At 36.3% G+C, this 26,444-nt stretch overlaps 1 protein-coding gene across 10 annotated transcripts in view; it reads right to left on the bottom strand.

Annotated features, from left to right (window-relative positions):
* Nucleotides 1-26,444, bottom strand: part of OSBPL9 (oxysterol binding protein like 9) — a 167,941-nt gene that overhangs the window by 21,756 nt on the left and 119,741 nt on the right. For 6 of the 10 annotated variants that reach the window (XM_023188779.2, XM_023188822.2, XM_023188832.2 and 3 more), the window contains 8 exons: nucleotides 22,271-22,366; nucleotides 20,587-20,634; nucleotides 18,944-18,973; nucleotides 17,153-17,203; nucleotides 10,838-10,876; nucleotides 6,092-6,182; nucleotides 4,882-4,986; nucleotides 833-992 (listed from right to left, as the gene is read on the bottom strand). In XM_023188779.2, coding sequence (XP_023044547.2) covers nucleotides 833-992; nucleotides 4,882-4,986; nucleotides 6,092-6,182; nucleotides 10,838-10,876; nucleotides 17,153-17,203; nucleotides 18,944-18,973; nucleotides 20,587-20,634; nucleotides 22,271-22,366 — 620 coding nt within the window. The remainder of the gene's footprint in view (nucleotides 1-832; nucleotides 993-4,881; nucleotides 4,987-6,091; nucleotides 6,183-10,837; nucleotides 10,877-17,152; nucleotides 17,204-18,943; nucleotides 18,974-20,586; nucleotides 20,635-22,270; nucleotides 22,367-26,444) is intronic. The other 4 variants (XM_023188787.2, XM_023188844.2, XM_023188812.2 and 1 more) reach the window with 1 other exon arrangement.

Raw genomic sequence — 26,444 nt, forward strand, 5'->3', positions numbered from 1 at the left:
AGCCAGCGCAGAGAGACAGATTTGAGGTGGACTTATGTTTCCCTGTAAGTAGACTTGCAATAAAAAGCTTTTCTTTCCTCAAAAACCTGGGACTTAGTCATGGCTTCTAGTGCATTGGGCAGCAAGTCCCTTTTGCTCCATAACACTGTAGGAAATAAATTTCTGTTGTTTATAAGCTACCCAGATTACTGTCTTTTGTTATGGCAGCTGAAAGGGACTAAGATACCATACCATGTATTCCATTAGATTATAAATGTCTGCCTATTCCCCCAAAAGTTCCTTGTGGGCAGGGCCTGGGTCTCTGTAATCTCGTTATAAACCTAGCACAGTGCCTGGCTGATAGGTGTTGAATATTTCCACTCTAATTAAAAAAAAAAAAAAAAAGTAATAGTAATCTCTTATTCGTATAATGCTTCACAGCTTATTCACTCTCACTGGAGCCTCTCCTAATGTTGGTACTGCAGAAATGGCCAAGATTCAACTAATAACACTGGCATATCACTAGAGGTGATGGTATTTATTCCATTTGGAGTAACTTAGGATTAAAATCAAAACTCTCACAGAATTGACTTTGCTCAACAAGCCAACTAAAAACAAGTTGTCCATACAACTATTATATATCAATAAAAAATTGATCTTATATATCAATAAAAAATATATATCAATATATTGATATACAGATATCAACATATCTATTAAAAAGGCTGCCCTTTTAATTTTCCCAAATAATAACTGATGAGGCAAGTCTGTCATTAACACTAGTCTCAAAATCAAATTAGATTTTTAAAAATAAGGAGAATCATTTAAATACATATTCTGTTCATCTACTTACTCTATTAAGCGCTTTGGGGATGAGCCACTTTGATGGAATTCATCGGCATCATAAAATTCATCTTCACTGCTGGAGTAAGAGAACTCTGGGACTGTATTTGGAGACAAGTTCACATGGCTTGGAGAAGTGAGACTGCTACTCGGTGGTGAATGGCCACTGCCTAGGAAGTTAAAAGGGTTTTAGAGAAAAATGTTGGTGATAGAGAAGAAACTAGGGAGATGGAGTCAAAGCAGACTTTTCTAAAATCAAGGAAGAGTTTGGTTAAGTTTGTAAAAGCTGCTACACTATTTATAAATGTTAAAATCAACATTTAAACTCCACACAGAAAATGGCAAATCATGATATAAAATGAGGACACAGCCTTTTAAATAAATGAAACCAAAAGCTATGTCCCCATTCTATAAAGATTATCATTAATACTAGGAAGGGGGCCCTTTTGATTATATGAGTTGTGGAGTTGCAAGGACCACAACAGATATGACTACCAGTGGGATGCCAGGGCTCTTATTTTACACTGCAGATCCAGATACCTAAAAATGCCGCAGTGAGCCGCTGGGAATGCAAAATGGAAAGGGTATTAAGACCACATAAACATTAAAATATTGCAGGATATCACATTCCTATCATGCAGTATTTTCTGGCAATCACATGGAAAATGCACACACCATCCAAATTCCTCTCTTTTTTCCACCTAAGTCAGGGGCTCAGAGGTGGAGATAAAAATAGAGGGCTACTATGACAAGAATGCAGAAAATGAAAAGATTGAGAAGAACATTTTTCTATTCCTAAACAGTCTAACTAAAGAAATGGAAATGAATGAGACCCAGAGAAAGAAGACTGTCATCTAATCTCTGAGATGATCATCTGGTACCTTGTCTAGTAGTAAAGCAAGAACAAAAAAGTATCAAACCAATCGACAAATGGAGTATTAAGATCAATTTAACTTAATGAGCATTTAAGGGCTGTCAGGCAATTTATGCTAATCTACAGATGTCTGGTGAAGATTCAAGTTTATTAAGACACTGATGGCAATTTGAAAGCCAGGGCCACGGTTCTCGAAGAAATTGGAGACAGCAATAAAAATGAATCCAGGCTAGGCACAATGGCTCATGCCTATAATTCCAGCACTTTGGGAGGACTGCTTGAGGCCAGGAGTTCAAGACCAGCCTGGGCAACAAAGTGAGAGCCCCGTCTCTTAAAAAAACAAATAAATAAATTAGCTGGGCATGGTGTGCCTGTGGTCCCAGCTACACGAGAGGTTGAGGCAGGATCACTTGATCTGAGGAGGTTGAGGCTGCAGTGAGTTGTGTTTGTGCTACTGAGGTCCAGCCTGGGTAAACAGAGTGAGACCTTGTCTCAAAAAAAAAAAAAAAAAAAAAACGAATCCAGAGTCACAGATTTTTTGCCCATTCCTGTATCTATGGTTCAATAGTTATGAAAAAGAGCACATGGGTTTGCCACATTTAGTCATCATATTCACAAAGGTATTTTAAAAAGATAACATAAAAAGTTTAACCCTTTAAAAGGTAATGCTTATTTTGGAAATTCCAAAGGTAGCTCACCTTATTAGTAAATAACTTTATATTCTTTTTATTACCCAACAGAAAAAATAAGAGAGAAAAGCAGCTTTTTCTTATTGGAATTAAAAAAAAAAATTGACCAAGAATTGCAAATGATTAAGTAGCATGTAAATATTCCAGGTGATCACACAAGTGAAAATGTTATCTAAGAAGAAAATAAGTTTGAGTGAGAACTGCAAACAAAAGATCTGAGATTTACTTAGGAGAGCAAACATTTTATCTTATTCCTTTATTTCTTTTTTGTATTAGCAAGAAGGGAAAGAAAAGTGGAGAAAATGAAGTTAGGATGAAAAATCAAATAAGATATAAATCACAGAAATTTAATTTTAAAATTTTGTTTAAATCTATCTACTCTAAAGTGTTACATTTTTAAAATATCTTCAACTGAAATAGTTTTCAGAAGATTATCTTCTGGAAATAATTTTTACTAAAATTAATGTATATAAGAAGAGCTTCTCACTTATTCAAAGTCTGTTGCTAGTTTTATGTATTTCCAAACAGAAAAATTTTATAATTTTGGCTGTTTCAAAATTCTGACATAAAAATACAAATGACAACAAACAGGTACTATCTTTTAAATGAAGAAGAGGTGACATAGCTCAGGAAATACAGAAGTCAGCCAAAATATTTCAATTTCATTATTCAAATTGCTTATCAGCCTTTTCCCAAGAGCTTCAAGTAAGGGAGCTACTTTTTTTTCTTTCAAAATTCAAAGGCACCTGCCCATGCTGTTAAATAGTAAAGATTCAAAGTAAAAGCATCAGTACTTTTACTAATTCAAATTTTTAAAATCACACATTTTAAAATCACAATTTTTAAAATTCATTATTACATAGGAAAAATCCTACCCGGGAAAAAAATCTGAGGATGAACAAAAGCGGCAGATCTCCCACTTCTTCAAGAGTGGTTTTGGTTTTGGTTTCCAGGTTTAACAGTGTGAAAAGTGCTAGATGCATCCTTGAGTTTTGTCTTACAAGTTATTCAACATACATTTAATTAATTTTAAAACATGAATAAATCTAGTATCTAACACTGATAGTATCCCTGTAAAATAGAGAAAAAATAAAGACTATAAGCTTAAACGCATTAAGAAAATGCAGGCTGGGCGTGGTGGCTCACACCTGTAATCCCAGCATTTTGGGAGGTCAAGGTGGATAGATCACCTGAGGTCAGGAGTTCGAGACCAGCCTGGCCAACAGGGTGAAATGCCGTCTCTACTAAAAATACAAAAACTGGTGGGGGCGTGGTGGCGCACACCTTTATTCTCAGCTACTCAGGAGGCTGAGGCAGGAGAATCGCTTGAACCCGGGGAGTGGAGGGTGCAGTGAGTCGAGATGGTGCCACTGGACTCCAGCCTGGACGACAGAGTGAGACTCCATCTCAAAAACAAAAAAACAAAACAAACAAACAAAAGAAATGCAAATTAAAATGAAGTACCTTTTTTCTGACTATAAAACTGGCAAAAAGGTGAAAGATTGATAAAATGTTTTCTAAAAAAAATACACATATGACAAAGGTGCTGTACAAGGATATCACTGAAGTATTGTTTATAGTGGAAGAACACTGGAAAAAATTTAAATGTCCATCAGTGGAAAAAACAAGCAATACCTGCCTAGGCAGCTGTAAAAAGAATGTTGTAGACCTAATTTTACAAACATGGAAAGTGCCCTAAGTGTTCTTTGTTAAAGGAAAAATGCAAGTTACAGAAACACATTACCTAACTTAGGTTTAAACAAAAACAATAAAAATACACAACATAAGTGTATATGCACATACACGTATGCAAATTACTGGGGGGAGAGTAAAGAGGACTTCCCGTTTTTATTCTGTGCACTTCTGTGTCAGCTAGAAAGTATGCAAGTCTAGCTGGAGTAAATTTTTCAGAAAGTCAACATAGATCACCAAATGAATGTTAAGGTAAAAAACAAAACTCTGTAATATTTTATTTTATTTAAATTATTATTATTCCAGGTATGGTGCCTCATGCCTGTATCATCCCAGCACACTGGGAGGCTGACGCAAGAAGACTGCTTGAGCCCAAGAGTTTGAGACCAGCCTGAGCAATATAGGAAGACTCCTCTCTACAAAAACTAAAAAATCAGCCAAGTGTGGTGGTGTGTGCCTGTGGTCCCAGCTACTTGGGAGACTGAGGCCTGGGAGGTCAAAACTACAGTGAACCCTGATCATACCACTGCACTCCAGCCTGAGTGACAGAGTGAGACCCTGTCTCAAAAATAAAAATTAAAAAATTTTAAAAATAAATAAATAATACTTACTTACTGAAGCTTTTCTTTCAAACACAGAGCTAACCACTTCATGTATGGAACTGTAATATTAAAACTAAGATATCGCCAACAAAAATATACAACACATTTCTTCAACTTTCCCCCCTCCTCATCAGAGGTGAGAAACAAACCTCAAATTTTAATAAAGAGTTATGAGAAATAAAGAAATTATGCGTATCTATACCTGTACTATTTGGTGTAGGAGTCTGATGATGTCCCAAGGTAGCTAACACAGGTCCAACTGGGAGGGAAGATGGACGCTGCTCTGACTTACACAACTGAACAGGTTCTAGGAGATTTGAACATATAAAATAAGGTACAGAAACAGCCAAACACACATTCTATTGACTGTAATTGTCTGGGATTCAAAATCCGAAAGGTAATTTTTGAAACTCTTATTTCATTAAGTCTAGTTCCATGCTACTCCTTCCTTTTGACTTCCTAGCCTCTTAAACTCAATGATGATATGCTATAGAGTACTAAGATACCAGGCGGGGTATCAAAAGACCAGCTACAGTAGGCCAATACTGCAGTATAACTACACTGTAAAACCAACAAATGCTTCTGATGACGATGTGTTTCTGAGCCTCAAACAACATAAAATCAGAAGTGGAGTACAGTACCACCCCCTCTTTAGCCCCAAGAGGTAGCTTAAGCTAATTCACTTAAGGAGTAAAAACTCACAAAAGGATTTCACATACTTACTAGTATTTTTAAAAAGAATTTTCCCTTTTATAGTACAATTTCTGACTTCACTATGCCATCATTGAAAACATAGAAATGTTGGATACAACAAAAGGACAAAAGGAATCAGTCAGTGTAGCTAGGTATTGGCCCTGAGCCCTTCTTTGTCAGTTTTTTAAAATTTGCATTTATTGCTCTATACCAAAAAAAAAAAAAAAAAAAAAAAAAGAACAGAACCACACCCAGATGTCATGTGATCAGTAGGCAACATAAATTTCCTTCTTCACTTTCTCATTATCTTAAAATCTACCATGAACATACCATTTGTGTTGTTCAGAGCTACACAGAATACCCCAAAACGGAACATCCCTGGGTTATCCTGAATAAGGTATAGTAATTTTTCCTTGCTAGCCACGAATTCTGAGTCACAGAATTCTATCCTACCAGTGAATCCAAATCTTAGTAACCACGTTTGTTTTCTAGCTCATTTTGAATACCAAAACCACTCTTATCACACTTCAGTAAAGCCCCAATATCAAAACACTATCATCTTTTTCTAGTTCACTTTTGGCTGTATTATTTTTTGAGTTCTTTTATTTATTAAAAACAAGGAAAACCAAAAATAAATAGTAATAGCTGAGACTGCTATGACAGCCACACAAATTATTTTTTTCTCATTAATGAATCTATGACACACGTTCTCAAATTACCTGGAGGTAACACAGTCTGGGAAGGCATTGTGCTGATCACAGGTTCCAAAGGACTAGGTTGATATATTGCATCTACAGGATTAATAGTACTCTAAGATAAAGAAACACAATATAGTTATTTTTAATTAAATGTTCTTCTCATGCTACCCTCCCAAATGCCCACATTTATGACCGCGAAGTCCTGAAGGTAGCTATACAGATATGTTGATCAAAATGAAAAGAGGAAATGAAACACCTATACAGAAGTGTAAGAGTTTCTTAAAGCATAGTAAGGAAAGAAAATGAATGAATCTCTGCCACAGAAGAAGGTAAAGCTAAATGGAAAAACTGAGGAGTTATAAAATGGTGTGGGGAGATTTCAGGAAGTCAAAACCACCTCTCAATTCAATTCAGTGCTTCTCAATTTCTTAATTCACCACAAATATTGTTTCTCTGTTTCTTTCACTTTTGGTGAGTTACACCAAATGTCCAAGTAATGTACCTGCACCACTAGGATCTCACCTTTCCATCCCATACTGCTGCCATCACACAGTACAGTCACTCCTCAGGTACCCAAGGGGGACTGGTTCCAAGCGCCCCCTGAGGATACCATAATCAACAGATAATCAAGTCCCTGATATAATATGGTGTATTTGCATGCAACCTACATATATCCTCCCACATAAGTTAAATCATCTCTAAATTACTTATGACACCTAATATTATGTAAATATTATATAAGTCACCATTATACTATATTGTTTAGGAATAATGACAAGGAAAACAGTATATACATATTCAGTAAAGAGGTACTTTTTTTTTCCTCAAATATTTTTAATCCATGGTTGGTTGAATCCACAGATGCAGAAGGCTGACTGTGTATCTAGTTTTATGGTCACTAAAGAGAAAGAGATGTATCTTCTAATTGGGGAGTGTAGAGAAGAGGGCTTGCTTTCTGAGGATTCAGAAGAGAGGGAGAAAAAAATTCAGACATGTAGTTAATTTTAGAGGGGAGAAAAGTCTAGGATTCTCTGATTCTAAGTCAAGAAATTATTCTGACAGCATGAAGGCATTTTAAAAAGAAAACTCCATAACTTACTGATAGGGTTGGGGGTTGGGTGTGTACATGTTAAACCAAGGTCTTTGCCACAGCAAAGTTTACATTTACCATTTAGACAACTAAACTGGGCAAACTCAAGAAATAAAAATGTAAGTTTTTTAGCTTCAATTGATCTGGAAAACTGAACTTCACATATATATTAAGTAGTGCTTATAACAGAAGATACTAAAATGGAAATATAACGGAAAGATTTTGCCAACGAATAAGCCCAAAAAAGCAGTTGTAAAAACTTAAAATCACCCAATAATAGAAACTGAGGTAATGGTAAAGTTTTTGTAGCATTCTCATGTAATGTCTAAGTTAAAAAAATTTTTTTCCAGGCCATGTGAAAAACAAACATACATTGTTTTCAGAACTGTTAAACAAAAAAAATGTAAAACCAAAAAAATCCAGCCCTCTTTCTGCATGAATATCTAAAACTCATTAAATAAGGTCTCTTCAATCAAGTGACTTCAACACAAGAATTCTGATTCTTGTCACAACAATAGTTTATCTGCCAGTAAATACTTTAACTAAAAAATGAAGGACACTTAGAGAAAACACCCCCAAAACAATCAGTAATAATTAAAAAAAAACAACAAAAAACTAAGAAACTGAAGTAGGGAATGTTTTGAAGCACTGAGAAAAGCAAAGAAACAGAGACTTGGAGTTTTTAATTTCTTAGAATCCTTAAGTCTCTTATCCTCTATGGGCCTCAGTTTCCCAGTCTGCAAAATAGTCTGTTTTATATGGGTGCTAAGGGCTTTCTGGTTATTACTTTGATTCTATTTTCAGATAGCAGACCAAGCCATAATAACTGAACAAGTATCTCAACAAACCTGGAGCTGTTCCTAAAATAAATTCCTTGTTTACACAGCACTTTTCTTGAAAATAACTCCAAATGCTTTACAAAGACAAAATTCCACCACTAACACTTTGATATACAGGAGTAAGAATATGTCACACCTCCTTACCCCTCCCACTGAAGGGAATAAGAAATAAAATAACTTTGGAACAAGGGACCAGAATTATCTTTTGGATGTAATCTTTTATTTTCCAGATGAAATGTTCTTACAATTAGGCTGGTCAACCAAAGAAAACACTTAAAAACTTTTTGCACTGTTAAACAAAAATTATGGGAGGCTACTGTTTTGGATTGAACTCTTGTACTAGGTAGGGCCCAACAGATTAGACCAAACCAAAATGGAGTTACTCTTGCTAAATGCCGTATCATTAAACTCTAAGGAAGCAAGTGGATTCCAAAATAGACCAGTTTTTTTTCTGAAAATAGGAGATTCCAGTCTACCTGAGTCAGTGTAATATGGAAATGCTCTGTTTTAACCCTTAAAAGTAATCTGATGTTATCAGCATTTTTTCCTGTTACAGTTCTCACCTTACAAAACCCACTGTTTGCCATTGCCCAGTGGGACCTCTCATTCTATTTTGTAGAATGGAGGCTGACCCAATCCATGCATCTTGAATAAAAGCCAATTTGATCTATGATTCAATTTGTTATAATTTTGTCTTTTGATAGCATGTATATTAAAAGTACTCAATCTTTTTGTTATTGTTGTTTTTGATAGAAAAAATAACGATGCTACACTTATCCACAGTCCTTGGTCAGTCAACTTAAGGCTAAAATATGTCACATTACATTCTACAACTTGCTTTAAAAATAAATGTGCAGAGCTTGAGAAGCAAAAATACTACTACTCAGCCCTCATCTGTTGTGACATTAATGAAACCCATGTAATACAATGTATTGTACATACACATACATGTATGTATAGCTAATATTTATTGAATACTATGTGTTTGTTCTGTACCTTACAACACGTTTCTAAGGTAGAACCTTTCAGCTTTCTTTACAGGAAAAGACATTAAGACTCAGAAAGGTTAAGTAATTTGCCAAGGTCACAGGTAGTGAGTGGCAGGGCTGTTTTATTTGAACCCAAGCAGCTTGCCTCTAAGGCCTATTCCATGAACAGTTCCTCTACTTTTTCAAAATAAAAATTCTTAAGGAAAATATGCTCTAGTCCCTGGGCAAATGATTCAAAGATATTTTTCTATTAGTTTAAATTTTCTATGAGCATGAACTTTCTAGATGTTTTTCATTGCAAATGATCAAGTGTTTTTGGTATGTTTTATAAAATCCTGCCTCTTTTATTTAACATAATATAACTAATTTGGCTTTGAGGGAAAAGAGATAAAAACAACAGCCAACAAGGTTTTCCTCTGGAGTCTTTGGGGATCATATAATGCTAGACAATACATAGAGTCCTTTCCTATGAGGCTAACAATCTTCGACAGTATCTCAGGAAGAAATATTTCAATTTGTATTACATTTATATCATACAACTGTATTATATCACCATGGATCAAACTTTGAACTGACAAAAATTCTGATGTATTTAATTCAAATTCCAAACATGTTTGTTTTACTCCTGCTTTCTTAAGAAATAGGCAAACACAGATTTAACTTAAAATTGTTTTAAAACCAAATATAAAGATAACATACTCATCCTTTCAAGTACAATCATGAGATGTTTTTGAAAATTTACGGGCCGGGCGCGGTGGCTCAAGCCCGTAATCCCAGCACTTTGGGAGGCCGAGACGGGCGGATCACAAGGTCAGGAGATCGAGACCATCCTGGCTAACATGGTGAAACCCCGTCTCTACTAAAATACAAAAAACTAGCCGGGCGAGATGGCGGGCGCCTGTAGTCCCAGCTACTCGGGAGGCTGAGGCAGGAGAATGGTGTGAACCCGGGAGACGGAGCTTGCAGTGAGCTGAGATCTGGCCACTGCACTCCTACCTGGGCGACAGAGCGAGACTCCGTCTCAAAAAAAAAAAAAGAAAAGAAAATTTACAGAATGTTTTTCCAGATCTCAGACAAGCTGGCATTTGTAGGTCTAGGACAAAAAAAAAAAAAAAAAAAAAAAAAGGCTGCCTCCTGCTTCAGGAATACAGACTGAACAGAGGTCACTCAGTTACCATAAAACTAGGGTAAGCACAAACCACAAACCTTCAAACTCTTTTATTTCCAGCTGGGAAATACTAACAATACAATTTTCTTCTTTCTTTTTAGAGGGGAAGTTGAATATAAGGAAAAGGTAAAAAGATAAGAGAGAGGAAAGAGTAAGAAGATGGCTATAAGAGAAAGAATTCATGTTGTAAATTGTTTCAACAAAAATGCAGTACATACCACATTAACAATGATGGTTAACACACACACAAAAACTAAAAATAAAAGATAAAATAATAGTAACCTATAAACATATTCAAATAGATTAAGGTGTGTTTCACTATTGTACTCCCCCCAACCCCACTTTCATCTGAGAAAAAAAGAAATTAGACAAGAAATGTGGCACTGAGTTACGCATTATTTAATTGAAAAAGCTGAGTATTCATACCATGATTAACCCTTCAAGTTAATACATGCAAAGTGATTCAATCTGAACTCACACTTAGAAAAATTTTAAGATTGTCATTTCCCCTGCAAATGATTGCTGAAAGATGTGAGCTTAAAGGAAATTGCGAGAGTCAACAACAAAAAGCAGTGAGTAGTTGGCACTGAAAAATGAGTAGTAATTCAGGCTTCTCCTGATATGACTGGTTATAATGCTCTGCAGAAGTAAAGGGAAACAAAAAGATTAGATTAAACTTACTATCATTCCATCTGCGTGCTTCTCCGCATTACTCTGGTCCTTAAGGAAAAATGTTAAAAATATTAACTTTATTCTTACAATTAAGTAACTCCTTGTGTATTTCTCCTACAAGAAAGCTTATTTACTAGGTAAGCAATAATGTTAGAACATGATTTCTCTGCCTCCACTAAGATTTTAATTCCATGTGTACATTCTGAGCCAAACACAATTCTAACACTGGCTACACAAAAATCAACACCAACAGCACGGCAATTATTTTTCTATATAGGGATTTAACTAAGTTCATCATGGAAATATCCCGTAGAACTGTAATCACGTTCAAAATTCGAGGCAAAAGTGATCTCTACATGGATGAACCTTTGAAAACACGATGTTAAGTGAAAGAAGCTAGTCACAAAAGACCACATATTGTAATATTCAACTTACATGAAGAGTCAAGAATAGACAAATCTAGAGAGAGAAAGCAGATTAATAGTTGCCAAAGGCTGGATGGGGTGGGGGGTAGGAGGCTGTTGGAAAAGAAAGGGAGGCACTGACGTTCCTCAGCTTACAGTGGAGTTTACCTCCCAATAAACCCATCTGAAGTTGAAAATACTGTAAGTCAAAGATGCATTTAATTCATTTAACCTACCAAACAGCATAGCTTATCCTAACCTACCTTAAACGTGTTATAGAACACTTATATTAGCCTACGGTTGGGCAAAAACCATCTTGCAGAGTTTCAGTTGGTTACCCTTGTGATCGCATGGCTGACTGGGAGCTATGGCTTGTTGCCACTGCCCAGTATAGTGAGAGAAAATCATATGGCATTATCAGTAGCCTGGGAAAAAACCAAAACTCAAAATTCAAAGTACAGTTTCTATTGAATGCATATTACTTTTTTGCCATCATGAAGTTGAAGAATCCTAAGTCAAACCATTGTTAAGTCAGGGACCATCTATATAGAAAATCTATATAGAAAATGATTGCTTAATAGGTATAGGGTTTCTTTTTGCAGTGATAAAAGTATGCTAAAATTAAATTATGGTGATGGCTGTACAATTTTGTAAATATGATAAAAACCACTGAAATAAACCATTTGTTTATTTATCTCTTTATTGGCCATCTACCCTAGGGTACAATCTTGGTGAGGACTTTGGTCATCTTACCACTTGTATTAATTAGTCTGTGTGAGCTGCCATAACAAAATACCATAGACTGGGTAGCTTAAAGAACATCCATGACTTTGAAGACTTGGTGCAAAAAGAGAAAGACTCATGCCTGTAATGCCAGCATTTTGGAAGGCTGAGGACGGAGAATCACTTGAAGCCAGGACTTTGAGACCAGTCTGAGCAAAAAAGCAAGATACTGTCTCTACAAAAAATTTTAAAATTAGTGAGTGGGGCACTGTGGTGAGCACCTGTAGTCCCAGCTACTCAGGGTGCTGAGGCAGGAGGATCACTTGTACCCAGGAGTTCGAGGTTACAGTAAGTTATTTATGACTGTGACACTGCACTCCAGTCTGGGTGACAGCGCAAGACACTATCTCTTAGAAAAAGAGAGAAAGGGAAAGAAAGAAGAGAGAGGGAGAATATGAACTATCTCACTAGTAAATTTTATACTGATTACATGTTGAAATAGTATTTTTGGTATACTGGGTTAATAAAATACATTATTAAAATTAATCTCACTTGTTTATCTTTTAAAATGTTGTTATAAGGAAATTTTAAATTACATTTATAGCTTTCATATTTTTATTGTATAGCACTGATCTAGACTTAGGATATTCAATAGGAACCGACAAAATTTAAGCCTCAAATTCTAAGTCATCAACAGTATTTATCTGCATCTATTTTATGCAAGATTATAAAAACTACATAAATCAAATTGATCTGTGTCTACCTTGAAAAATGTTAATAGTCTCTATCTTTGCCTATAAGAATAACCATTTAAAGTGCCTGATTTTAATTGTATTGAAATGCTGTTTTACTGAATGATTTAACTGGTGAAAATCAACCAGAGTTTAAATTTGTAGCAACTATACCTCATAACCAAAGCATGTCTAGCACAGTCTTTCAATTTCAGTGATAATTAAACAATGCAAAAATAGTGCTCTGGTAAATCACAGTCAACCCCCTGGCACATGCCATTCTGACAGGCATTCTGAGTTATGGTATGTGGTCACATCACCTGACTTTGATACTGGTTAAGTCTCCACCTGCAGAGGCCTCCTAGCTTATCTTCGCTCTGTCCTGCCCTTCTCTCCCCTTACCCCCCAGCTCCACTGCAGTCTCCCAGGAGAAGAACATCAGCTGTCTCCACCAAGGGTAAAAGGAAGGATGTATTCTGAGATAACAAAGCCCACTTGAAAATTCCACTAACCAGGTGGTCTCAAAACTTTGCTGCACATTAAAACCACCCAGGGGTTTAAAATAATCCCAATACCCAGGTGATACCCCATACAAGAGAATTATAACAGAATGTCTACGGGTGGGAGCCAGGAATCAGAACTGATTTCCAAATGACTCCAGTGTGCAGTAAAGTTTGGGAACCAATACACTAATCATTTAAGGCAGGAGAGAATCTACTGGGAATGGGAATTCAAACGAAAGAATCAAAACTGGAAAGAGCTTAAAATTAAAATTTTTACTTACAGCATGCCACCTCTAAGAAGCTGATACTAATCAGCCCCAAACAAGAAAGGTATCAAATTAGCTATCTTCTCATATCACTTTGGGGTCTCAAATGGCATTATCTCCCTCAAAGTAGTTGATTCCGATATTTTATTGACCTGCCAGTGAATAACAGTCTGCCAAAGTGGCTATAACAATTTATATTTCCATCAGTACTCGATGGAAGTTCTCCAATTTTTACCAGATGTGTTACTGTCACTTTAAAATTTGCATCCTTCTATTTTTTTAAATTTAATAAACACTTATTTAGAGCTTATCACATGCCAGCTACCAAGAGCATCACAAATAATAATTCATTTAGTCTCACAGTATCAGTAAGAGATGACATTATTATTATCCCTCTTGTATATGGAATATAAACCAAGGCACAGCGAGGATAAATAAACTTCCTCCAGGGGTAGGGCTTGGATTCATACTCAGTATGGGTCCATAATCCATGCTCTTTAAGACTATGCATGGGAGGGGGGAGGGATTGCACTGGGGAGTTATACCTGATATAAATGATGAATTGATGGGTGCTGACGAGTTGATGGGTGCAGCACACCAACATGGCACAGGTATACATATGTAACAAACCTGCACGTTATGCACATGTACCCTAGAACTTAAAGTATAATAAAAAAAAAAATTAAAAAAAAAAAGACTATGCAAAGTTGACTGTCATTATTATTCTAAAATCTTTTATTTTAATCACAGATTAACTGATTAAATTTACCTAAAGATTAGTTTATAGGGATGGTCATCACAGCACATCAGAGAAGTGGCTAAGTAAAAAAAATCATATAGTGAAAATACTAAACCATGCAACCATTAAAAGTAATGCATTAGAAAAATCACTCAGTAATTCAGTTATTTATCAGGCACCTCCTATATGGTAAGCAACTGCAGGTACTGAGAATACAATGGGGTTATGAACTAAATGTTTGTGTCCCTTCCCAAATTCCTATGTTGAAGCCCTAACCCCAAAGGTAGCTATATTTGGAGACAAGACCTCTACAGAAGTAACTAAGGTTAACTGGGATCATAAGGATGGGTCCTCGATTCAGTAAGATTAGTGTCCTTGTAAGAAGAGACACCTAACAGTTTGCTATTTCACATGTGCACGCTCCCTCTCTCTGTGCATACTCACCAAGGAAAGACTATGTGAAGACATGACTATTTACATGCCAAGAGAAGAGCCCTCATCAGAAACTGAACAGGCCAGAATGTTGATCTTGGACTTCTGGCTTCCAGAACAGTGAAAAAATAAACTTCTGTTCTTGAAGCCACCCAGTCTATGGGGTTTTGTTATGGCAGCCCATGCAGACTAATATAAGTGGTAAGACGAGCAAAGTCTTCACCAAGATTGTACTCTAGGGTAGACAGCCAATAAAGAGATAAACAAACAAATATATCATGTAAATCTGACTAGTGATATAATGCCACGAAGAAAAAGAAACCAGTGGGAGGTATAGATTATTTAAATACAGGAGTCAGGAAAAGTCTTTCCAAAGATGTTCCTTGTGGTAAAAATCTGAATAAAGTGAGACTGTGAGCCTGGTGGAAATCTGTGGGAAATGCCCACCATGTGGAGGGAAAACCAAGTAAAAATTCCTAAAGCAGGGGTCGGGGGGAAGCTTGTCTTACCTGAGAAAAAGAAATGAGCCAATGTTACTGGAATGGTGTGACCAAGCAAGGGTAGGAGACAGGTTAAGAGGGCAGTGAACGTAAGTAGTTTCTATTTCTTTACAAACGAGATGGAAAACATCAGGGGTATTCGAGCAGGCAAGTGACATGGTCTCATGTACATTCAAATTAAGTTTAAAGATACAAACAGAGTCCATATACGGTACAAATATAATTGAGGATTGTATTTGTATATAAGAAGCCTTAACAACAATAAACCTTCCTTCTGGAATAAATAAAAGGCCAAATTTCATTTACGTGATCCAAGTTACCCATTGCGAAGAACCCTAAAACGTAGTTTTATTAAGCTGGGCTAACACAGACAGGTAGCAAGTACAAATTACACTAAAAATGTTCTTGAGTGGCTAAACAGTTAGCTACTGAAATAGGCTAGGCTGACCTACTGTACAACTATCTAAAGTCCTGAATGATTTTCAGAGATCACCCAAACTAGCCTAAACACTGTATTAGCTCCTTTGCTTCCCCAATCTTCAAGAGAAGGCAGTATGGATTCCCTAAAATACCTAGTCACTCAGGGCATGGTGTAGTTTACTGGTTATCTACAGGTAAACTTTTGGATAACTGTAGGTGCTTCTACTCACCTACGTAATTTTAGAGCCAAGAAAAACTAAAATAAAAACCTTATCTTTTTTGTGCCTCCAATCCTATCTTCCCTTTTGCTTGGCTTTGGAATATACTATGATCTACAACAGGAAATGAAAAATTCAGACACATACATAGTAAATCTAGGTATCACTAACATCAAGAAAGAGAACATAAGCCCTAAGTTCTGACACTTTATGTATAATATATTGGGCTGGGTTTGGTAGCTCACGCCTGTAATCCCAGCACTTTGGGAGGCCAGGAGTTCAGACCAGCCTGGGCAACATGGTGAAACCCTGTCGCTACCAAAATACAAGAATTAGCCAGGTGTGGTGGTACATGCCTGTAACCTCAGTTACTTAGGAGGCTGAGGCATGAGAATCAGTTGAACCCAGGAGGCAAGAGATTGCAATGAGCTGAGATTGTGCCATTGCACTCCAGCCTGGGCAACAGAGCAAGACTCTGTCTCGAAAAATAAAAGATATATCTTAAATCTGGCCTCCAAAAAAAATGACATTGCCCCATTTAATTTACAAGCTAAATAATCTTACTATCCAAACACCAATGGATTGTCCTATGCTATTGTGTCATTAACAATAGTAGGTTAAAAGTCTCTATGATTTGGCAAACAGACATATGCAACTGAAGAAGTAAAAGAGATGAGTAATTACAAACTCATTCAAGCAACATTTCTCAACTTGGCTGCAGAGCTGGTCACCCACCCCCTGCTAGCCACTTGCTGGAAATAAAGGCATGTAGTGAGGTAGAAATATTTTTTAAGATTCCTATTCTCAAACAATAATATTCTTATTTCAGAAAATCTCAGGCAATAAAATATATATTTAGGTTGAATACACCAAAATTTTTCAGAAAAAGAGACAACATATATGAAATTTTGAATCCACAATAATTCAAAATATATTGTTTCATGAATAAAGAACAATTAAAATCCACTAATATAGTTCACTACTAGAAAAAAATCTAATAATTTTAAAAAATATATCTCTATTATATTCTTCATTACGGACAATAACTGTAAGAACTTACTTCTCTATTTTCTTAGAAAAACTTTTTTTGTGGAAGGTTTTGTAAAATATGTCCCTGTTCCAAGCAGTGATAATGGATAAAATGGAAGGAAGGGGTGAGTCATTCAAACATGCTCCCCTCCTTCCCAGCTACCAGAAATGACATTACCAGAAACAGTAGCTAAGATAACATCCAAACACAATAGTTGTTCCATAGTATAAGCTCACAATACAGTTTAATGTAGAAAAGTACTATGTTTCAGATCTGAGTTTTTTCACTACTAAAGAAAAATGTCATTATAATTTTTGAACTCCATACACAAAGGTAATTGAAAGTAAAATTTACTTACTTTGGCAATCTGCAGCAACACAATGCAGTGTTTAATTGATTCTACCATGCTCTATAAAAACAAAACACTGATTTTAGGATCTTGGCTCAAATAAAATGGATATATAATATTAAAGCTTAAAATATAAAAATCAGTTCAATGTATAGCGTTTAAGTCTATACTACACAAGAAATATCCTCTTTGGATCTAGTGGGTTGTAGTATGCTGATAATGTCAAATGAAGTTATTCATTAGCAGTTCTATGAATTTTAACGAATGCCACAAATTATTAATTTATACTAAACAATACATATTTCTTTTTCTTTTTTCTTTTTTAAGAGACAAGGTCTCACTATGCTGATCAGGCCGGATAGTAGTGGCTATTCACAGGCATGATTATCGCACACTACAGCCTCAAACTCACGGGCTCAAGCGATCCCACTGCCTCAGCCTCCCGAGTAGCTGGCACTATATGCACATGCCACCGTGCCTGGCTCCAAATGGTTTTTCAACACTTCAAACAGAAAGACATACGAATCTGATTAACTTCCAGATTCTTACATCAACAGCAGCAACCCTAAGAAATCTACCTAAGAAGTTGATGGGCTGGGTATGGTGATTCACACCTGTAATCCCACTGCTTTGGTAGGCCAAGGAAGGAGAATCGCTTGAGGCTAAGAGACCAGCCTGGGCAACATAGCAAAATCCCATCTCTACAAAAAATTAAAATAAAAATCAGCCGTGCGTGGTGGCGTATGCCTATAGCCCTAGGCTGAAGCAGAAGGACTGTCTGAACCCAAGAGTTCGAAGCTGCAGTGAGCTATGACTGCACCATTGTACTTCAGCCTGGATGACACGGCAAGACCCCTGTTTCTTAAAAAATAAAAATAAAAAGACTTTGATGGAAGTATGAAGAATAAAGGATCCTGTCAAAACACTGGTGAATCAAATTATTATTTTGCCTGTTTTAAAATTTTGAGCAAGGTACACATCTCATTAGTAGCCCATTATATAATGTCAGAAGTCCACTATATCAGAAAACTTGAATTACAATATATTTTAATAAGAAAGAAGCCAGTTGCAGTTGCTCATGCCTACAATCCCATCATTTTTTTTTTTTTTTTCTTTTGAGACAGAGTTTCACTCTTGTTGCCCAGGCTGAAGTGCAATGGTGCGATCTCAACTCACCGCAACCTCTGCCTCCCGAGTTCAAGCGATTCTCCTGTCTCAGGCTCCAGAGTAGTTGGGATTACAGTCATAAGCCACCACACCCAGCTAATTTTGTATTTTTAGTAGAGACGGGGTTTCTCCATGTTGGTCAGGCTGGTCTGGAACTCCTGACCTCCAGTGATGCGTCCACCTTGGCCTCCCAAAGTGCTGGGATTACAGGCGTGAGCCACCGTGCCCGGCCAATCCCGCCACTTTTGAAGGCTGAGGCAGAAGGATCGCTTGAGCCCAGGAGTTGAGACCCGGAAAACATAGTAAAACCCTGTCTTTAAGAATCAAAGAAATTAATTTTTTAAAAATATGAAATAACATATCCATTGTGCGTGGATGACACCTTTTATCCAAGGTTTCAGACAAGACCAGAAACAGGTAAATGGTACATGAAGTCAATTTCAATTAAGGAGCTTATTCTACTAGCATTATTTTAAATTCCTTTAGAAAATAATCAATGCTTAAGCACCCCTGTATAAATTCATAGAAACTAACATTTCAATTGCTGTCATCAATAGTGGCAGCTTAAAATAGAAATAACATTTTTAAACATTTTCTAAGGCAAAGTCAGAGTGTATCAAACATATAACTTACATTTGTTGTCTCTTTGAGAGTTTCAATTTTCTGTGAAAAATAGTAAATTTAAACAGAAATAATCAGGGCAAAGAAGCACAGTTGTTTTTTACTGGCTAGTCATTTAAAGAATTTTACCAAAATGTACTCATTCTAAGCGAGTAGAAACAAGTTGGAAAGGGGGTACTTTTTGTTATATTTTGTTTTTTATCTAAATCAATTATTTGTATAAAAATTCCAGACATTTTATGAATTATATACCCTCTTTAATAAAATTCATGTGATTCAATTTAAGGTTTCTAAGAATAATATAAAACATTCTTATTCCTGGCTGAGCATGGTGGCTCGAGCCAGTAATCCCAGCATTTTGGGAGGCCGAGGAGGGAGGATCATGAGGTCAGGAGATCGAGAACCATCCTGGCCAACATGGTGAAACCCCATCTCTACTAAAAATACAAAAAATTAGCCGGGCGTGTTGGTGTGCACCTGTAGTCCCAGATACTCAGGAAGCTGAGGCAGCAGAATGGCGTGAACCCGGGAGGCAGAGCTTGCAGTGAGCCGAGGTCGTGCCACTGCACTCCAGTCTGGGTGACAGAGCAAGACTCTGTCTCAAAACAAAACAAAAAACAACAACAACAAAAAATTCTTATTCCTTACCTGAAAACAAGTTTTGGTTTTTCTATGAATTTCACTTATTTTGAAATCACATTTATCTTTCCTAAGTTGTTTTAAAATGACATGGGCCTGAATCCCAAAACTAAGAATGAAAAGTGAGTTAGAACATGAGTTACTATTAACAGGTATAAAAGAGCCAAATGCAAGGCTATACAGTCAACAGAAAAGCAAAAAAGAAACATAGCCAAGGAGAGGAAAAATGTTAATTAGAAAAAAGACAATATGCAAACTACAAAGTAGCTGTCAGAAAAGGAAGTGGGGGACAATAGCAGAACCCTAATTAAAGCAGTATTTGATTTGTTTCTTCATATATGGCTTTTTATCTATTCTGAACATTCTTGCTGGTTGGTGTATTGGTATCTGAAATGACCATATGTAAATATAATAACTTTCTACCTTCAACATATGATACAGGAAAAGGAAATAACTTACTCCTAGGAATATGATACAGAAAAGGTATTATATTAAAACTCTAGGCTGGGTGTAGTGGCTCACACCTGTAATCCCAGCACTTTGAGAGGCCGAGGCGGGTGGATCACCTGAGGTCAGGAGTTTGAAACCAGCCTGGCCAACATGGTGAAACCCCGTCTCTACTAAAAATACAAAAATTGGCCAGGTGTGGCACATGCCTGTAATCCCAGCTACTTGGGAGGCTGAGACAGGAGAATCGTTTTAACCCAGAAGGTGGAGGCTGCAGTGAGCTGAGATCGTGCCACTGCACTCCAGCCTGGGCAACAGAGCAAGACTGTGTCTCAAAATGAAACAAAACAAAACAACCCCCACAACTCTGTACATTATCCTTTTGTTTACTTATGAAACCATAACAGAAATTTATCAGAAAAGTACCCTTGAGGTCCATATGGCAGTAATATTATAGTAGGTCAATAATATTATTATAATAAGTAAAAACACACTAAGGTACTTAGTCTTCTCCAAAAGGCTGTGGAATTTACAATTTTTAACGTCAAAATCATGGTTATGGAAGTTACCTTTCTCTGTTCATCTTCTTTGCAGTTTTGAAGCTTGTCATCAAAAAGCTACAAGATTTTTAAAAATGGTTATAGTATCAAGTCACTTTACTACACCGTGTACATTCACTAAACACAGAAAAGCAAACATTAGTTCTTTTTTTTTTTTTTTTGATGTTCATATGTTTAATTCTTATGCCAACTGTTTCTGATGAAGACAGCATTGTGCTTTATGCGAGAATGAAAACCTCAAAATAATCACCATAAAGCTTCTAAGACTTATGGGAGAATAAACTAGGATGGTCCACAGATATAAGATGAAATCCACAATGTTGGAATTATAAATGTTTAGAGCGGCCCAGACTAGAAGACAAGCCCAAACCACCATTAGAAGAATGAAATACGATATGGTCCAAGATGTATCCTTAAAGTTTTGTCTCAACCCTCAGTCTGAATTGTAAGGATTGATCTTCAGTTCAGTCCAGCCAGCAGAAATTGACTTCAGTACAATGATTGCAGATGACATGTCTAATAATGATGAAGAAGGAGCATGGCCTGTTCTTATTGATGACTTTGTGGAATTTGCACGCCCTCAAATTGCTGGGACAAAAAGTACAACAGTGTAGCACTAAAGGAACCTTCTAGAATGTACATAGTCTGTACAATAAATAAATAAATAAAACATTAGTTCTTAAACACATTTCGTCCAGGGATGATTTATATGTTATTTTCAAGACAACATGTATTTTTTTTCAAGGCACTCAATCGAAGTCAAATTCTACTGTATCAAATTCTATCATATGAAATCATTTTAACTGGTCAAGATCAATCACTCTGGAAGAATTATAAACAAAAGAAAACAGATGACTTGTAAGAAATTGAACTATCAATTCAAACTTGAAGCTTTTTTCTGCTTTGTTTTCGAAGTTTATCAACAGTCCTTTTCCCAGCACCTCTGCTTTTAATTAATTTTAAGTAGGAACTGAAGGAGACAATTCATTTCAGTAATGATAAAGGAGGTAGAAAAATCACTTCCCCATATTCCATCTCCCTCAAATTAAAAAAGTGTTAGAAACTGAGCTGCTAGACAGGGCACGGTGACTCACGCCTGTAATCCCAGCACTTTGGGAGGCCGAGGCGGGCGGATCACGAGGTCAGGAGTTCGAGACCAGCCTGGCCAATATGGTGAAACCCTATCTCTACTAAAAATATAAAAATCAGCCAGGCGTGGTGGCAGGCACCTGTAATCCCAGATACTCAGGAGGTTGAGGCAGAAGAATTGCTTGAACCCGGGAGGCGGAGGTTGCAGTGAGCCAAGATCGTGCCACTACACTTCAGCCTGGATGACAGAGAGAGACTCCATCTCAAAAAACAAACAAAAAAAGAAACTGAGCCACTAAAACACAGTTTCGTGGAAATTTTAAACAGAATATGAACCAAATCTCGCCTTATTTTTTTCTAATTATGCCCATATATTTACCTTTTTCTTAATGACCAAAAAAGCATTATGTAAATATGCTGTTTACTCATATAATTAGAGATAAAGACCTTTGAATAAGTCGCCTATCAAGTCTGCTTTAAAAACTGCTGAAGAACCACACGCACGAGGGCTGTAAATTAACATCAAGTAACTGTTTTTACTAAAAAATCAATTTCAGTAACATTTTCTATTTATATAAATTTAATATACAAACTAATGCCATACCTTTAATTGTTCAATCAAGATTTGTAGGTAAGCGTCAGCTTCTGTAAGTTTCTTATCAAAATCTTGGACACTAGGAACAAATCCTGAATCCAAACCCTAGAGAAAGAGAGAATTTGCAATAAATCTACCAGATCCCAAGCAATGTTTAATAGTACACAAATTACTTCTTCCTTCATATATGAAGACATTTCAAGTTTTAAAATACAGTTCTACTTCGACACAAATAATGGGTCTATTTAAGTGTTAGGTCTGTTTAAATAGTGGTACATCAATCTTCCTCATTAACTTGGAACACTGCTTCCCTTCTCATCAGTTACACATGCTGATGCTCAAACTGGATTTACTCTTCTCTCCAGAATCACTTTCTTATCTCCCCCAAACCCTGTAATTGGCTCCCAATCACCATCAGAACAACAGTAATTTAACAAAGGAACATAAACAAAACCCACCTATGTTACATCCTATTTTCCCCCTTTTCGTTCAGTTCATTCCTCCCTTCCCTAAATGTTAACTTCATATTCTTACTGTTTGGTTCTCCCATTCCTCAACTCACCCCATGATCTCTGAAGTTTTCCTCCCTCCTCCCCTACTAAAGAAAGAACCTCTAAATTTTCTCCTCTTCTAAGAAGTGGCCCCCCTCTAAGTGAAAGTAACAACACCTGTCCTAGTCAAGTTTCCTACTCACTTTCACCGTTGGTGTGAACAGTACCACTTAGACAGGGTATAGATGTTTATTTATTTAGAAGGCCTACTTATTTCTCAGTCTAAAAGTGCATCATTTGCATGTCCTACTTTTTGCATACTTAAAGAGTTTAAGCTCCAAGAGCACTGGATTCTTATGTTTTAACTTTAGCCAAAAGAAACCTTTGAGTTCTTAATCATCTCTGACTAAAAAATACATCAATCCCGGGTGTAAAACACAAAACGGTTGGAGACAATATGACAACCACCATGCCACATTTTCATGCCCAGTCATCATACTGTTAAGCAGGGGACTGAGGGTTAGGAACCGCTATCGTAAAAATCCCAACCCAACCACAAAATTCTGTACTAAATGGATAAAATATACTTGATCAACATATCCATCTCACACTTGACTTTCACTTGTCATCTCCTCCCTGCCTTTGCCCAAAGCATGCTGATTATTTTCACATTCTCATTTTAGTAAACTGAAGCCAAAGTTTATTTTATATCACAGCAACACCTGATCTTTTATACTTTATCATTAAACCACTTTTACAACCATTATCTCAAAATACCAAATTGAGATGTCATGGTATTATGGAAACAGCAATGCGCTGGCAAATCTGGTTTCTAATTCCAGCGCATTCACTAACACAATATTGTGGCTGTCTAAACCTCGGTTTTCTTACCTGCCAAATATGGGCATCCTCTTCCTCCTATTATTAGTACAGCCGCTACTACCTCTACTAAAGACAGCAACTAGTGACACTATCAATTACTACTATTATAGTACTTGTGTTGCTCTCCCCAAACTAAAATTCAAAAATTCAGAACCAAAGAAAAAATCAAATTTAATTAAAAATCTAAGTCCTATTAAAACCATGGGAAAAAATCAACTTATCTCATAATTTGTTTTCTTTTTCCAATTCAAAGGTGATAAATATATCTGCTTTTTTTTTACATACGTGTCAAGAAACCGTTTGACGATGAGTATTACAAAGCCCCTTCCCAATGAGAGATGACATGTACAAAAACAAAGTTGAAGAAAAAAAAAATCTTAATAAACAATGTATACAAAATCCAGATATATTTATAAAACTGTGTTTAGACATCTTCATTTTTAAAGATAACCCAAAGAAGTTCCTGTTAGAGACATTTAAAATATATAGTTTGGTGATAAAAGATACAGAAATGGATAAATACATCATATTTCATAGTTATTAGAGTGCTGCCCTATCAAAGAAAGAAGCAATTTATTTCCATGTTACTGTGCCACAGAAAAATCAGGACTGTTTGGCTGGTTTTTTGGTTTTGTTTTGTTTCACACAGCAATGTAACATGATTATCAATAATTAAACTATCAAGACACAGCTAAAATCAGCTAAATACATCGTTTTTAGTAAATATTTTAAAAGGTTAATGGCATATTCATAAATCAATAAAAAAGCATCTAAACAAGAGGGGAAAAGTGATCTTTAAGTATTTTCACTCTTCTGAATCCATTTAGAATTAATATTGTAAAAATCTAACTAAAACATCCTTTTTTAACAAATTACCGATTAGATTAAAAATTGTCGAGTGACTGAATGGAAACAGATTTAAATTACTGCTATCTGAACCCTACCTAAATCAATTCTTCAGAAACAACCTTTTGATGTTCATAGAATCATATAAACCTCACCTTGACTCTCTTCTTAGACTTGCCTCTGGATAGTCTTCTACAACCTTCTTTTAACCCTAGAATAAACTTCACACTTCACAAGGTCCAAGCTAAAGATCTACTCATCAACCCATTTTTCTTTAGGTAATACATAACCAGAGGTTTATAATGACAGTCCCAGAACTGGCCCAATCATCCTTGCATAGTAATGCACAAATTTTTCATGTACTTAAAAGGAAAATCTATGTATACAGTTGCCCCATCTGCAACCAATAAAATATCATATAAAATTCATCAACAACATGAACAAGTAGTTAACAAGAACAAGTGTTTTCTCAAATCTAGTAAAACTAATACTCTAGAAGAAAACACAAGTATGACTTTACATTGTGACTTACAGCATCAGTCACCTAATTCAACCTCCCATTCACAGAAGTTCTTTTCCTAACATCTTTGAAAGCCATCTAGTCTTTTCTTAAGTATCTCATGAGATGAGAAACCCATTACTTCCTAATGTAGATTATTTCATAAAAATTCTCCTGAAGTATTAAGTGTTCCTCTTTCTATTCAACATTTACAACACTAAGTCACAACACTTACTCATATTAATCCTTTTTAATGCAGGTTTATTTTTATTCATTTTGTGAGACAGGGTCTTGCTCTGTCACCCAGGCTGGAGTGCAGCAGTGCAATCAGGGCTCACCGCAGCCTCAACCTCCTGAGCTCAAGGAATCCTCCCACCTCAGCCTCCACAGTAGCTGGGACTACAGGCATGTGCCACCAAGTCCAGATAATTTTTTATTTTACTTTTTTGCAAAATAAAATAAAAACTCCTGAGCTCAAGCAATCCTCCCACCTCAGCGTTTCAAAAAGTGCTGAGATTACAAAGTGTGGGCCACTGTGCCTGGCCAAGTTTTAAACAGGACTAAGAATATAGTCCTTTACCATATTGAGGGTGGTCTGTCTTTGAAAAGAACTGAGAATAGGGCAGATCCTTTCAGACAAGAGTGTGACTTCATATTTCTTACAGTAGCTTTTGAGAACAAGTTGGGAGTCAAGTAGATACACATTCTAGTACTCTGTATTTGCTCTATCTAACATTTATCACATTTTATCATAATTAAATACCTGAGTGACTTCTCTGAAGGATTAAAACTCCGCAAGGGCAGAAACTATGCCATTCATTAATCACTATACCCATCAGGGCCAGCTCAGTGTTAAATGAACACACATGGCGCTGGCTACAGTGACTGGAAATTGTTGATGCCACAACATGGGCTTCCTCATGACCTCTTCTCCCCGAGATTTCTCTTGCCTTTCTGTTCTCTTTCTCCTATTCTCTAATCCCTCAAGTCTTTTCTCCATGTTGTCTTTCCTTCTCTTTTGTCCAGGTCCTTCAGTAGGTCCTTTTGTCCATAATCCCTTCACTATTATGTCACATTATTGGCACACAGGACCAAAGAGGTTGCTGCTCTTTGGTTTATTACACTGATGTGAGCCACAGCTCTAATTAGATGATTCCTGTATGAATTCATTTAAAGTTTAAATTATACACAACAGTTACAGAGAAATAAAGACAAAACGGTCTGTGATATAACAAGAAATTAAATTAGAAGAATCTCAATAGAAATTAAACTTCAATCTAACCATAAAATTTAGAAATCTATGTAAAGAAAAACCACTTCTGTGGCGAATATGCTAAAAAAAAATAGTCTCTGGTTTTCAAAAACACTTTATTAATAAAGCTACTGTAGCCTGGGCACAGGGTAAGACCCCGTTGAAAGGAAGGAAGGAAGGAAGGAAGGAAGGAAGGAAGGAAGGAAGGAAGGA

Source organism: Piliocolobus tephrosceles, chromosome 1 (assembly GCF_002776525.5).
Source record: "Piliocolobus tephrosceles isolate RC106 chromosome 1, ASM277652v3, whole genome shotgun sequence".
In the NCBI taxonomy this organism is placed as follows: Eukaryota; Metazoa; Chordata; class Mammalia; order Primates; family Cercopithecidae; genus Piliocolobus; species Piliocolobus tephrosceles.